Source organism: Setaria viridis, chromosome 7 (assembly GCF_005286985.2).
Source record: "Setaria viridis chromosome 7, Setaria_viridis_v4.0, whole genome shotgun sequence".
Taxonomy (NCBI): domain Eukaryota; kingdom Viridiplantae; phylum Streptophyta; class Magnoliopsida; order Poales; family Poaceae; genus Setaria; species Setaria viridis.
Genome location: NC_048269.2, coordinates 24,815,995 through 24,829,805, shown reverse-complemented (window position 1 = coordinate 24,829,805; position 13,811 = coordinate 24,815,995). Strand labels below are relative to the sequence as shown.

Genomic DNA, 13,811 nt, shown 5'->3' with positions numbered 1-13,811 from the left:
TCCTGCCAAACTGCATAGCAAAGACACAGCCACGTGCACGCACCGTCCATCGCCATCATCCGGGCCCAGCCGAGGCGCGCGGCGTCACCACACCACACGCGAACTGGATCGGAACTGCCCCACTTGCCCCTCTCTTTCTCCACATCCCATTCCCCGCCGGTCTCCCTCTCCGCATCGCACCACAACAAACGCGCCCCCACCTTCCCCTTCCTTCTCGAACTCTCCCCACCCGTCGGCGTCGCGGATCGCCGCCATGGCCGCCGGCCTCGCCGTCTCCGTCCCCATCGCTGCCCCTCCACCCACCCGCGCCTCCGCGACCGCCTACCGCGCGCGCCGCGCCTGCGCGATCCCGTGCTCCTCCTACTCCAGCACCAGCAGCACCTTCAGATCCTCGCCGCTCCGCGCGATTACCGGCCTCTCCGGGAGCCGACGGTGCGCCGGCCGCGGCGCGTCCGTATTACGCGCCGTCCAGGGTCAGGACACCACCATCGAAGGTATCCACGCGCGAGCTCGGCTGCTCACCCTTTTCGTTACTGTTCGTGTTTCGATCTGTTATGGAATTAGGTGGCGAGCTAGTGATCCGAGTGACGCGCGCGCGCGTGTGGGTTCCTCAGCGCGTAGAAATGAGATCCTGTTTGTAGTGTGATCACATATCGATTTTCATTTGGTTCCATGAATTGGCCAATAGGATTTTGCCTCTCTTAGACTGCACGGTCTCCTCAATGTAGGCAACTGTTCGGAGGAATTAGAGGGGTGGGGGGTGGGCATCGAAGATTAGAACAGAAGCATGCAGCATTCTGGATGTATAAATGTTATGGATTTTGCTAGCAACTCGGCGCGGCAGCATCTGACGTCTGCGCTTTTATGTCTATGTCAATGGCTGCCTTCATGCATGCATGCATCATCATGGTGCATGCCTAAGATAGAGACAGCAAATCGAGCATTTTATTCAAGCATAGATTTGTAGTTGTGTTCCCCAGGAAGATCAAGCACATGCGTATGTAGTGCCTGTGTTGTGCTAGAGGCAGCAACCTTCATGTCGGTGGACGCTTTATTGCTGAGCAAGCAACATCCTGTTTGGTGCACCCAGAGATTTAGGCATGTGCATGGCAATCTGCTTTATAGTATATATTGCAATATCTATTATTGCCGCATGCCCTATTCTATTTGTGAGGGGCGCTGCAATCCAAATATGGAAGCATATAACTGATAAAGTTGAGCTGCTACAATTCATAAATTGTTCCATAGTTGTTAAGTTTATTGATTTATGCATGTATCATACACGTGGTTCATGCACCCCTTGTTATCTTGTCACCTTTTGTTATGGCAGCGTGTGAAACACTACTCCCTTTAATTTTAAGAGGATGTATTAATAAGCCGTGAGATGATTACTATCACTCCCTTTAGTGGGACTTTTTTTTCCCACAATTCTGTTAAGGTTTAACATAAAAGGTGTTTATTACATAGAAATTTGCAAAGATTAAAGCAGCAGCAATACTTATTGCTTAGCCATGAATAACATCTCAGGGAGTTGATTACTAAATAGTTTTAAAATAAGCATGATAAAGTTCACTTTTGCACAAAGAGAGGCGTATTCTAGCTGTTCAGATACATCATATTTGGTTCCCTTTTTGCAATGGTTATGATGTTTGTAGATTTTCCAGACTTAGAGCATTTTCATTTTGAACATCCATTACCTTAAGTTCTAATATTTGGTTTACCATGTTTGTCAATTCATTAAACTGAAGAATATGTGCTCGGGGCTTTTTTTTTTACAATATAATTTCCTTAAACTTCAGCGCTTATTTGCAAACACATTAAAACTAGACTCCTTTATTTTTCATAACATTTGAAGTATTGTCAGCTAAGAATGAAAAGCTGGCATGCCTAAATCATTATACATGCTTTGCCTAGAATTGTAGTTATGGACAGCATAAAGGGCTACCCAAACTGCATTATTAATGTATAGTATTACAAAAATAAAAATGAGAAAATTATTTCGGTGCCATTTTAAAGAGGCATAAATACGGGAAAAAAATCACTATTCTGGCATATTGAACTGTATTCTTTTTTTTGAGAGTGCGAACTGTTTCTTGTATACAACAGCGCTTGTATGGTATTTCCCTCTCCCTGATCATTATACACACTATGGCCAATAGTACTTTCTTTCAAAAGTTTATGCTCTTCTACAACCTTCATGCTGTAGACTACATTTCATTTTTTTTAGAGGAAACATTTCATTTCAATTGCTCATAAAACTCTTATGTTTATTGCTATATGTTGATTTTTCTCTCGGTACTATACCCGTGTCTGCGTCAATTATTGTTGATTTTTCTTTGTTGGTATGCATATGTTTGTGTCAATTTCCCTTGATTTCTCTTTCTTGGTACTATATCTATGTTTATGTCACTTGTCCTTGATTCTTCTTTCTTGGTACTATACCTCATGTTTGTGTCAATTGCCGTGCTCTCACTTCTCAACTGTCCAATTGTAGTATCAGATGTGACAAAGTCAACATGGCAAACACTTGTGATGGAGAGTGAGCTTCCTGTCCTTGTTGAGTTCTGGGCTCCGTGGTGCGGGCCGTGCAAAATGATAGATCCAGTTGTCGGCAAGCTCTCAAAGGACTACGAGGGGAAGCTGAGATGCTACAAGCTCAACACAGACGAGAGCCCAGACATAGCAAGCCAGTACGGGGTCCGGAGCATCCCCACCATGATGATATTCAAGAACGGCGAGAAGAAGGATTCGGTTATCGGGGCTGTGCCCGAGAGCACGCTGACCACCTGCATTGAGAAATTCGTTGAGAGGTGAAATGCCCCAGTGATCTCTTGAGCACAGTTTCCTTTCAAAAAAACTGTGGTCAGATCAGTGGACCCATACACGGAACAGTCCTATATATACCTGCTTGTAGATATTCGAATCACATTCGATTATTGTTTGAGGAAAGTGGCATGGGTTGCTGTCCCACCCTAGCCTGGTCTTTGTTGGCTCGGAAGTGCGTGACATGGACGTTCCAATAACCACATTCTATCTTATTAGAATATATTTATATGTACATCTTTCATTGTGATAATTCCCACATAATGCGTTATGGGCTTGAGATGTACGACTTGTCTCCGAGATTCATTTGAGTTATTATTGACCATCCGTGAGCCCAAACTCTGAATTGCGTCGCACTCAGATCTCAGACTGGGACAGGATGATGCCGTCCACGGCTGCACCTCCAAAAGTTTATAGCAGAATTTCTTCGTTAGTTACGGACAAACTTTTATAAATCCTGCTAAATCTCTTGGGAGCATGTCAAGTCCTGAGATCCTAGCTAAAAGGACCACAGGGAAGAACCAACGAACCATCGGCCGGGGTGGATCCATTCCGTGGTCCGGCACTCCGGCGCCAGAGTGAACTGCTGCACGAACGTTGTAATCCACGGGCAGCTGCTGCAAACGGTGGGCGGTTTCGTCTTTTGTGCGCTTGGATCCGGCGATCCTGAACGATGCGTGTGCAGTGTATAGAATTGTAGTCCCCTAGATTCATCAAGGCAGACCTTATCATCGGCCCCATCGTCCTCGCTGTGCCCACCGGACTGGTAGCGCCACCCGACCTGCTACAGTCCTCGAATGAAGGCACGGAGCTGTCACTTGTTGTGATTAAAAAACAAGAACGCCCCGCGCGCCGCTGCTGCTAAACGTGCGTCGGCGCCAGGATCAGGGGGATGGGATTTCGGCCACATGATGAGATGAGTTGATGACTCGGCTCCGGTCTCCGCCACCGGCGCCTGGCAGGTGGCCTCCGCCTGGCGGAACGCGGCAGCAGCCGGGCAGGGCAGGGCGTGACGCGCGCGCCCCGCAATTACGCAACTACCGGACCCAACCCGAGACCCCAAATGATTGATTGCTCGTGCGCGCGCGGGCGCAGCGCCCGCCCATATCTTATCGCGCCACGACACCCGACCGGATCAGACCCGCCGCACCAACCGGTCGTGGGCACTGTTTCGTTCGGTGCCGGGATCTTATCCTCCCGCGACGGACGACGACGAGTCGACCACGCACACGGCATATAGTACGGCGCTTAAACTAAGGCCCCGTTTGTGGCACGGCTTTGGTTTGCGAAAAATCAGCTTTGACTCTGGCTCCTATGGAAAAGCAGCTTTTTCTAGCTCTGACTTATTTTGTATGAAAACATTTAGCAAAATAACTTCTCATAATGTAAAGAAGATGTCAAATGTCTAAAATACCCTTATTTTTTTTCTCTCTCTTTTCTTTTTCTTTTTTCTCTTCATTTCCTTTTTCTTTCCTTTCCTTTTTTATTTCTCTTTCCTTCCCCCTCTTTTCTTTTCCCCTCCTCTCTCCTCATCCTATCCCGACCGCCCCTCCTCTCTCCTTATCCGATCCCAACCGACCCCTCCTCTCTCCTCCCTCCCAGACTCTCCCTCCCGGCGGTCATGCCCCCACGTCGTGGCCCCGCGTGAGCGCATGCACCTGGCGGGCGCGGCGAGGTGGCGGGGCGCGGCGCAGGAGGCCGCCGACGGGGCGCAGGGAGGCAGCCGGCGGCGCGCGTGCGCCGGGGAGGAGAGCAGTCGGGGAGAAGGATGAAAAATCACGTACGTGGATGGGGAGAAGCTGGGGTAGCCATTTTTTCGGCTCATCCCGTCCAGTTGTTTTGGCCAGCGGCTCACGGGTTGAATCCGTTTTCATTTGAGGCGTTTGGTACAACTTGTGCAAAAGCTGCTACAAGAGCCGGTAGGAGAGCCGTGCCAAAGGGGGCTAAGAGCCTGGCTCCCGCTCATTCTGACGGATCCATGTTCATGTACTGTAGTATTACTAGTCACTCCCATTTTTTCTTCCTCCCTCTCGCAGCCGTCGTACTGTAGCTATTCACCCGAGCAATTTTTTCTCCCTCCCTCTTGCAGCCGTCGTGCTGTAGCGCAATTGTCCAGCCGAACCGTTTTATCTCTTTCCTCTCCTTACCTCTCACAGAGCCGGAGCCCCGTGAACCTGACCAAACTGACCATAAACGTGGAGAGCACAGGAGATTAATCAAAGACAAGCGAAGCCGCGGAGCAGGAGATTAATTAAACTGAAGGCCGCGCGTTTGACCATTGGGGCAGGAAATGCCGCCTCCGCGCATCCAATGATCCAAGCAGGAACCCCGGGTCCAGCACGGAAGCTGACATCCTGCCCATCCACATGGCTGGACTGGACACGGTTCATACTTTCTTAGTTTTCACTTGGCGGCTCGAGTCCGTGTGGCACATTGGTTTGTGGAAGGCTGGAAGCCGGAGGTTGGTTGGTGAGGACTGGAGGCTCCGCGCCAGTGACCGTGACAGCTCACTTGCGACTTTTGCTTCCCCTGACATTTGCCAGTGTCAAATCTTGCGGGCGTCTGTGTGTTACCCTGCGAGTTGGCTTGTTTGCTTTGTGTGCTGACGACATTGCTTGTCCGCTTGCACTCGAGTGGCAATTGGCAATTGGCACTCTCGCTGAAAACGATAAGGCGCTGCAGAAATACTAATCGAGAAGTTCGCAGCAAGTGGTGTGATGATTGCATGTACCGGTGCATGATTATATGGTACCGATAATGGCAAACAAAATCTACAAGTATAAATATTTCTTTCACACACACGATCTCGACGCAGGATAATGGACGGGCGTCAGGCAGTGATTGCAGAAGGTCAGGCGGTGGGGGGCCCGCTTCTAGCACAAGGGCACACTAGCTCCCGGGAGGGCTGGGGCATCTTTTAAACTTTCGTGTCGCCCAGCGCTCGAAAAGCGGCAATGGTGGTGACTCGACCCGAGAAGACATTATAGCCAAAGTGGGGGAAGGGAACGGATAGGCCTTATCTCCATCCGAAGAGTACGGACGGAGCGGCTATATCCGATCCCTCAGGAAATCTAGTACAGTGCTGCTTCCTCTGTGGACGTGGACCATGGACGATGGCTTGGCAGGGTCTGTTACCACGGCGGATTCGGATGAAGCTGGTGTGCCACGAATTTCAGGACCTGCGCAGGGTTTGGCTCTGTAAGATATGGCATTAGCACACAAGGGATCATGAACTGATCCTACGGATCAAGCTCAACAAAAAAGCGAGATGAATGCTGCACGCAGTAATAGCATAATGGCTAAAGCAATTTTGTGCACTGGAGCCAAAAAAAAAAAGTCGTGACGTCGACGGTGTGAGATGTAAGCAGCACACGGTAGCACACTGCACACGGCTATAAGCCTGCTAGTGCTAGGGGTATTTCGATACTTTCATTTGCCATCGTAGCCAAATTGTGACCAGATGCCACGCAGCTCCCGCAACATACCTTGACGTGTTCGAGCGAGGTGGGCAGCGTGCTTTATGGTGGTCTCAAAATAAGGCATGCTTTCAACAACGCACGGGGGTGCTTAATTAGCTTTCCGGAGCACGGATCACCCGGAGGCGACCGATCAGTTTTAAAAGCCCATCCTCACCGTCTATTCCCCACCGAATTCCCCCACTCGTCGTTATATATCTCCCGACGGGAGCAACCTCCCCCGAAATGCTCCTCCTGAACCTGGGTGGTCTTCTCCTCTCATCATCGGCCCTGCCTGCTCCTCCTCCTACCTTCCCTCCTCCTCCTCATTACAACCAAATTGACCTCGCCGCCCGCCGGGCCGCCGCCGCATCCTCCTCCCCGCTCCCGCGTTCGTCGCGCGAGGCGCTGCCGCGGGCTCACGGCTCACGCCACCGCCGCACCAACCCCGTCCTCGCCTGACCTCGCGCCGCCGAACCCATCTCCCCAGGCCTCTCTTCCACCGAGGCGCGTCGCGTCAAATTCCTGCGTCACCGTCGTCCTCGTCGTCAACATCATTATCCTCGCTGGTGGTGCTGGACTCCCGTGGAGGGCAGATCCACCCGAGCTCGGGTTGGTTTCTTCCTCTGCTGGTAAGGAATCCTGTCTGTCTGTCTTGCTTGCACGGATTGCTCTTTGTTTTGTCTGGTATAATGATTTGTTGGATTGCTCCGAGAGTTAGTTGTTTTGCTCTGGTCTCGCCCTTTCTTGTATTTCAAGAAATCAAATCCCAACCTTCCTTTCTAGGACGGATTCTCCAATCCGTCCACCCTCCTCCTCCTACGACAAGTGAGAGAGGCATTCGTGGTTGGGGAGGGATTGGTTTGCTGCTGGTGGAGTGCCGCCTATCCTAGATTATTTTCCAAAAAATGTTTGGTCCGCCCCTTGTTCCTGGGGTTGGAAAGTAGCGTCAATTTGGGACTTTGCTTGGTGATAGTGTTTGATACCTGAGCCTGGAGAAATTGCTCTTGAAGGTGCGTATGTTCAGTACCCATGTAATTGTTTTTTGAGACCTAGTATCCATTATGAGTTGATCGTTCTGTGTTATAGATAGATTGGAGAGGGGGAACAATATGGTTCTTTGTTCTTGGTTCTGTTGTAGCTTTAGTGTGTACAGCACCTGATTTGCTGGGACGCCTAAATTAGATCAACTACCGCGGAAATGCGCTTAAAATCCATAGTATGGTATCTCATACGGGTCAAACTTAGAAGCTTGTTTATTTCTGGAGTTTCACAGCTTGTCCTGGTCAGGCACACCCTTCATCTTCAATATCGACTCTTACTGCGTGTATCTATTAGGCTAGTCATGAGCCACGAAACCAAACTAAAACTGTAGGGAGATGATGTCTTTGAGCCTCATCTGTAGGTACTTAATGTAATTAAGGCGTGTTTTAACTTAGAAAAGACTTGCAGAAGCTTTACTAGTACAAAAATAATATTCGTGGTACATATGGGGCCAGAGTGATTAAGAAATTTCCACGAAGCTGTTGGGAATGCCATTCTTTGTTTCCTGATCCTGATGCAGTGGGTGCAATTATCACTGGGTTATTCTTATTTTTGTTGATAACTAGATATGTTAAGCGATCATCTTTTCAGTGTGTTTGGTTCCATAGAATATGCCAAGTGTTGTAGCTACTCCATCATTGTTGCAGTCCACATCAATACCCCCACATATTGTTGTTTTTCAATGATTCTCCTTTGGAAGAAGCTCCACAACAACAACAACAACATAGCCTTTCAAAGAAGCTCCACAACCACCAAAAAAAAAATCAATTTGTCACCGCAAGCATATATCGGAGATTAGGACGGATGCCTTTAGCCTATCTCATACATTCCTTTGTTTATTCAACTCTGCCCTTTTGGTCTTCCCCATCCCTTATCTGAATATATAATTTGTTAGGATCAGCGTCAATCTGCTCAGTACCCCAGCCCTGTCAAGTCTACGTTTGCAAGCTGCAGGGTGTGCCTTTTTAAAACAAAAATTGTTTTCTATTTTCTTCCCAAGGCAATTTTGAGCTGGCAGTGATGGCCCTTGCATTGAACATGGGGCCAAGACCTGGAGTCAATATTTTGCCGTTGCACACCTTGGAGATAAAGCAAGCAGTTTCGTTCCCTTGCTGACATAACTTTCCTAACTTCTGATAGATATCTTCATGGATAAAAATGTCAATGGAATAGAAAAGTAGCACAGGGATAACCATAACAAAGGGGACAAAAACAAAACGCGGCAGATGTAGTCCCCGGTACTTACATATTGGAGAATCCATGACTACTGACTCATGCTGCAAGGAAAGATGATAGATTCTTTAGTGCAAGCATAACTAGCTTAAGTGGCAAAGTTTCTGGCTTCTTAACATGTTTTGGAGATTTACATTGTTTGCTTCAGTTGTCACATGCAATACTCTGTTATGTCTGTTGTCTGTACACCTAGTTCCGCGTCTGCTGCAGAATTGCACATATCTTAAAAGCTAGAGATTGACATGTGGTTTGCTTTGTTGCTTCCAATCTTATGGCTTGTATTTTTATAGTCCTCCCGCATGGTTAGGTAGGTATCTGCACATTATGAACGTTTCCAATGCTTTAACACCCCTCATCATTTTGTGCAAAGCTATGGCCCATTTTATGTGTTGCTTTATCAATCGTATTTATTCTTACTGACCTCCGTTGATTTCTTTTGTCTACTGCAGTAGTGTCAGTAACTGAACCAAATCAGTTTTCAAGAGCAAGTATCTTGATTGTCATGGAAGCTGGGAGAATGGATCAGCCTTGCATGGCTGCTATCAATAGCCAGCCTTTGGTGGCTGATGTTGAAGCAGTGAAGAAATCCAGCGGGGACATGCCTACGACAATGGGAAGCGGATGCTTCGACTGCAACATTTGCCTTGATTTTGCAGCAGAACCTGTGGTTACCCTCTGCGGTCACCTCTACTGCTGGCCTTGTATCTATGAATGGCTGCGCCCAGGGGTGGAGTCGACTGCCAGCGACAACAGCAGTTCAGCAAGGCGGCAGTGTCCTGTATGTAAGGCAACACTCTCCCCAGACACGCTAGTGCCACTATATGGCCGTGGAGGGAGCTCGAAGAAATCACTGAATGGTGTGGCCATCCCGCGCCGTCCCATGGTGCACCGGGAGACAGTTGAGCATCAGAACGCACAGAGCACTGTCGATGACCAGCAACACCACCAGAGCATGGAAGCCAACCCTCTGCATCAGCCATTGCAGCACGCACACTACCGTCCCAATCCCGCTGGGTTCGACTTCATCTACCCTCCTGCACCACTAGGACGTGGCTTGATCCACTCAACTGCTGGAGGGGTGCTTGGAGGGATGGCGGAGGCCGTGCTCCCGTTAGTGCTCCGTGGCCAGCTGCCTGCAAGCTTGTACTACACGAGCCCTTACCATGTCGCTGCACAGAACGTGAACCCCAGGCAGAGGCGGCACCTGGAGATCGAGAGGTCCCTGCACCAGATCTGGTTCTTCCTCTTCGTGTTCGTGGTGCTGTGCTTGCTCTTGTTCTGAGACAAAACTGTGTTCTGTGCACCTATCTGTAGATATCGAAAGTGGGAGGGGGGATACTAATGGATGATGCGTATAGTGAAGAGGGTAATGGTCTGTGTCGATAAGCATGTGCGTAAGCATGCTGGTATAGAGTTGTAATATGACAGACATGGAGGTGGAATGCATAGTTCATACTTCTTGATGTCAGGAGCTGTTGCCTTTTTCTTGCTTCCCTGGCCGGCCTGTCACCATCGGCTTGTTAAGTTCCGTACCTTACCTATCGGCATGATTAGTTAGCATCATGCTGTTCACTGGTCGGTGTCACTGCCAAGGGCTCTTTGATTTTGTATTTTGTATATAAATCGAAAATGATGTTTGGCTACCAATGTCTGTCCTGTGTCCACTTTACTCCCCATTCTAAAATACATATTAAAATGCACATTTCAATTTCACAATCAGATGCATTTTTTGTTGTGTGTGATGCATCATGCATCTGAGGACATTGCAATTTCACAATCAGATGCACCTTTGTTCTGTGTGAGGCTGTGATCGAAGCAATTATAGTTTGCTTCAAAGCTAACAGGAAGAGCCATGGAGACAGTGCTTGATTACTTTTAAGGTACGCTGCACGCCCACGCTGTTGAGATTCCGGTAATGGTCTGATTAGTAAGAAATGGATGGCCAAGTTATGCTAATACATTCTGCAGACAGACGTCGGAACTTGCCTATCTACAAGTGATTGAAAGCTCCAAACGGCATCTTTACGTCTCGTTCATGTACACGACCAAATTTACACAGACCCAGTACAGTGCCCACATCTTTAGTACATTTGCACACTTAAAATGAAACTAAAAATCCCAGCAAATTCAGATAGAGAGCACAGTGAACAATACGGTTGGGAAGTAATCCAGAGTGGCTAAAAGGTCAGTTTAGACTTTAGAGAGGCAGATGGTTTTTGGTAATGTGATCATTTCGCATGAACAAAACAATTACAATGTCTTCATGTGCTAATTCAGTTGTTGTACCAGTCAAGAAAAAGAACAGAGAAAGTGAGAACAAAGAAGAAGAGGAGGAGAAAGGTTCTACTGCTGCTGTTGCGCTGGATTGCCTGGGATAGCTCCTTGTTCCCGCGCTCCACATTATTCGTAGCTTCAACAGCCTGAAATAATGCAAAGATGTTCTATGATGGTATACAGATAACAATCAGGTTTCATATAGTGCTTATCTGAGTTATGGGTTCTTCCAGTTAAAGGAAAAATCGGAACCTGTGGACACACACAAAATATCACACTTAACAGTTGATCGGTCATCAAGTATATGTCTTACAGCAACGTACCTAGGGATGGTACTCTAAACACGGGAGCACAAACTTCACAGATCCTTAATAGTCCAGTGGATGGAGACAAATGATTTAATTCTAGACACTGTTAAGAAGCTCTTTCGTGGACTCGCTTCATGTGTGAATTATCCATTTTTTGGGTAGATTCTGACATTCTATATGTACAAATATGAAAGCACAAGTTCAGCATGTACTGCATATAAACTGGTAGAACAAGCTTATTAAAATCTTCTACCTGGTCATATAAATACTGAATTTGTTGAGCTTGTTGTAGAACATGCGTTGACATAAGATGATTAAGTGCTGACATTTCCATCATCTTTGTCTCAGTTTCTTGGACAGCATCAAGAAGGCTTGTCAACTCCACCTGAGAAGAGTTTTAGGATGTAAATGCATGGTAGTTTTAAGTAAAATAGACAAGTTTTTCACTTGTACATAATTTGTATACCATATTACCTGGAGAGCTCTTGTTTCATCATCCAATAGTTGTTCTTGAACCCTCATGGGTGCAGTAGATACTTCCTGATCCCCAATCTTTGATACATCAGATTTTAGAACAAGATTAGACTTGGATGGTTCAGCAGGTTTGATTTCTGGTTTCTTCTGAATTTTCTTCCTAGGCATTGCTCTATTAATAGCGTCTTGAAAACGCATGGAACGAAGACGATCAAACTGTGCAGTTACCGAGTGGAGACGCTCACTCAAAATTAGAACCTGGTAAAATTGTAGACAACACGATCAGTTTGCTGTAGAGTGTAGATGGACATAAAATCCCTAAACTACTGCCAAACAGGGTAGTTCAGAAACTGATGCTTGACTGCTACTTACAATTTGGATATAGAAAAAAATAATAAAGAAAAACACACCAATGTGTTTGCCTGAATGATGCACTTATGCAGCTCTGAACAAGAAACTTGAACTAGATATTATTCAAATTCACTTGTTACAACTGGCTGTCCTCTACAAATCAAGCAGCATAATATTTTTTGTTCTATCAAATGATATCTAATGATGGAGGTTTGATATCCTGCCACCAACTCATAGAATATACAACCAACTTAAATATTTGGAAAGGAAATGTGGAAACAATCAATCCTCAACAGGATGATTTAATCTATTAAGCAAGCTGGTTCTAATGAAAGAACATCTTTGCTCATCAAAAGCGTCACAAGTAATCCCTAAGGAATTACTTGGTCTAATTCTCTGAATGGAACACATTCAGATCACAAATGCTGCCCAAAAACATATTCTTCTGCTACCTATTTCTTTATCATACCCTCAAAAAACAAATTAATGCAGCAGAACATCCAAAGCTTATATAACACCAATGGTGATGAAAACAACCATACCACACCATGCTGATGAGCTATCAAGTCCAAACGGGAACTCGCATCCCTAGTGCCAAGCCATGTCTTTGCACCTCCATTTTTCTCTTCTTCATGGATCCTGTTCTTTAGGATATCAATCTGTTCCTTGCATGCTTTTACAAAAACACCAACCTAATGTACATTTAGTAATTAGACATAGGTACTAAATTGAAAAACAGAAAGCAACAGCCTAATATTACATGAATCAATACATTGTGGACCAAAAGGAATATAGGATGGTGCATATACAAGGAATGCCCATCACTATGTCCAAACATAGTTTAATAGAATGAAGAGAAAGCTGAACAATCTACCTAACCTGAATGTGCGAGCATCAAAGAGGATGAATCACTGCCATATCTATGTATGCTGTTCAACAATTTTTACGGCCATGGTCTTCAATAAACTTAGTCCGAGACTGGATTTGCACAATTATGAAAATAATATTTGGCAAACTATTGTACCGTACAGCAACATGTATCTTTTGTAATAATGTCAAACAACCCACTAGCTGAAGTTTTTTATGAACACAAGAAATGACTTGCGGTCATTAAGCATACAGGTTGCCGAGTAACAGAGACATTTTAGGTTTCTTACCTGCATCATCATATGAGAACCAATGGCAAATCAAAACAAACAACCGCAGACAGCGTGAAACTTACTTCATGTTCGATGTTGTCCCTCTCTTGCTCCGTGGTGCGATGCAGGTCCACATAGTCTCTTCTGTGCTTCACTATGAACCTCTCCAGTTCCCTGATACTCTCAAGCTGCAATTCGACACAACCCATCATCAATCACTGACGAAACCTGCCTCACCACACCACAACACATGAACACATTCACCACAGACTCCTACCGTCTTGATCGCGGCATTAGTGAATGGCGACTTGGGGGACGGCTTCCGGATGATGAAAGACGACGTGAGCGCGGCCAGCTGGGCCTGCACAGCAACACAACGGAGCGAGACGAATTGGGGATCATTCGGCTTTCGTCCGTACGCTGAGGGGAAGGGGCTGGTGAGGCTGGGCTGGAGCTTACCTCCGTGTAGCCATGGGAGAGCGCGGCGACGCGGACGGCCTCTTTGAAATCCTCCGTTCTGTCCCGAACCCTCGACATCGCCGAGGCAGCAGCAGCAGCAGCCGCGGCCTCCTCCGGTCAGATCCACGGGTGCTCGTGAGCCTGCGAGATGCGCCGCTCGCACGATGCAAGCGCAGCGGGCGGCAGGAAGCGCCGACTGCGTCGCACTGGATCGGCGGCGGGCGGCGTCGGCGCGTCGGATCGGGCGGCGA

General features: G+C 47.1%; 3 protein-coding genes across 6 annotated transcripts; 2 read left to right on the top strand and 1 right to left on the bottom strand.

Annotated features, from left to right (window-relative positions):
• The first annotated feature begins 149 nt into the window (after positions 1-149).
• LOC117862410 (thioredoxin M2, chloroplastic) lies at positions 150-3,109 on the top strand. Of its 2 annotated transcripts, none has more exons than XM_034745874.2 (2): positions 150-494; positions 2,495-3,109. In XM_034745874.2, the coding sequence occupies exons 1-2, from the start codon at positions 254-256 to the stop codon at positions 2,812-2,814; spliced, it is 561 nt and encodes a 186-aa protein (XP_034601765.1). In that variant the 5' UTR covers positions 150-253; the 3' UTR covers positions 2,815-3,109. The 2 variants fall into 2 exon arrangements, with proteins under 2 accessions (XP_034601765.1, XP_034601766.1); XM_034745875.2 differs by having other exon boundaries at positions 161-494; positions 2,501-3,109.
• A 3,408-nt stretch (positions 3,110-6,517) lies between these two features.
• LOC117862405 (E3 ubiquitin-protein ligase RMA1H1) lies at positions 6,518-10,023 on the top strand. Of its 2 annotated transcripts, none has more exons than XM_034745868.2 (2): positions 6,518-6,910; positions 9,005-10,023. In XM_034745868.2, exon 2 carries the CDS (start codon positions 9,058-9,060, stop codon positions 9,835-9,837), a length of 780 nt encoding a protein of 259 aa, XP_034601759.1. In that variant the 5' UTR covers positions 6,518-6,910; positions 9,005-9,057; the 3' UTR covers positions 9,838-10,023. The 2 variants fall into 2 exon arrangements, with proteins under 2 accessions (XP_034601759.1, XP_034601760.1); XM_034745869.2 differs by lacking the exon at positions 6,518-6,910 and adding an exon at positions 6,918-7,291.
• Positions 10,024-10,729: 706 nt separating this feature from the next.
• LOC117862404 (syntaxin-81) lies at positions 10,730-13,780 on the bottom strand. Of its 2 annotated transcripts, XR_004641984.2 has the most exons (8): positions 13,561-13,780; positions 13,379-13,462; positions 13,185-13,289; positions 12,505-12,654; positions 11,612-11,869; positions 11,391-11,522; positions 11,153-11,310; positions 10,758-10,975 (listed from the first exon to the last, which is right to left on the bottom strand). XR_004641984.2 is itself a non-coding variant. In XM_034745867.2 (7 exons), exons 1-7 carry the CDS (start codon positions 13,636-13,638, stop codon positions 10,829-10,831), a joined length of 954 nt encoding a protein of 317 aa, XP_034601758.1. In that variant the 5' UTR covers positions 13,639-13,778; the 3' UTR covers positions 10,730-10,828. The 2 variants fall into 2 exon arrangements, 1 of the variants encoding a protein (XP_034601758.1); XM_034745867.2 differs by lacking the exon at positions 11,153-11,310 and having other exon boundaries at positions 10,730-10,975; positions 13,561-13,778.
• Between the last annotated feature and the right edge of the window lie 31 nt (positions 13,781-13,811).

Bases quoted from the DNA above. Each gene is read 5' to 3' on its own strand.
- LOC117862410 (XM_034745874.2), top strand. From the start codon at position 254: ATGGCCGCCGGCCTCGCCGTCTCCGTCCCCATCGCTGCCCCTCCACCC. The intron at 495-2,494 runs GTATCCACGCGC...GTCCAATTGTAG, and splicing joins TCAGGACACCACCATCGAAG to TATCAGATGTGACAAAGTCA.
- LOC117862405 (XM_034745868.2), top strand. From the start codon at position 9,058: ATGGAAGCTGGGAGAATGGATCAGCCTTGCATGGCTGCTATCAATAGC.
- LOC117862404 (XM_034745867.2), bottom strand. From the start codon at position 13,638: ATGTCGAGGGTTCGGGACAGAACGGAGGATTTCAAAGAGGCCGTCCGC. The intron at 13,290-13,378 runs GTAGGAGTCTGT...GTCGAATTGCAG, and splicing joins CTAATGCCGCGATCAAGACG to CTTGAGAGTATCAGGGAACT. The intron at 12,655-13,184 runs GTAAGTTTCACG...AATGTACATTAG, and splicing joins GGGACAACATCGAACATGAA to GTTGGTGTTTTTGTAAAAGC.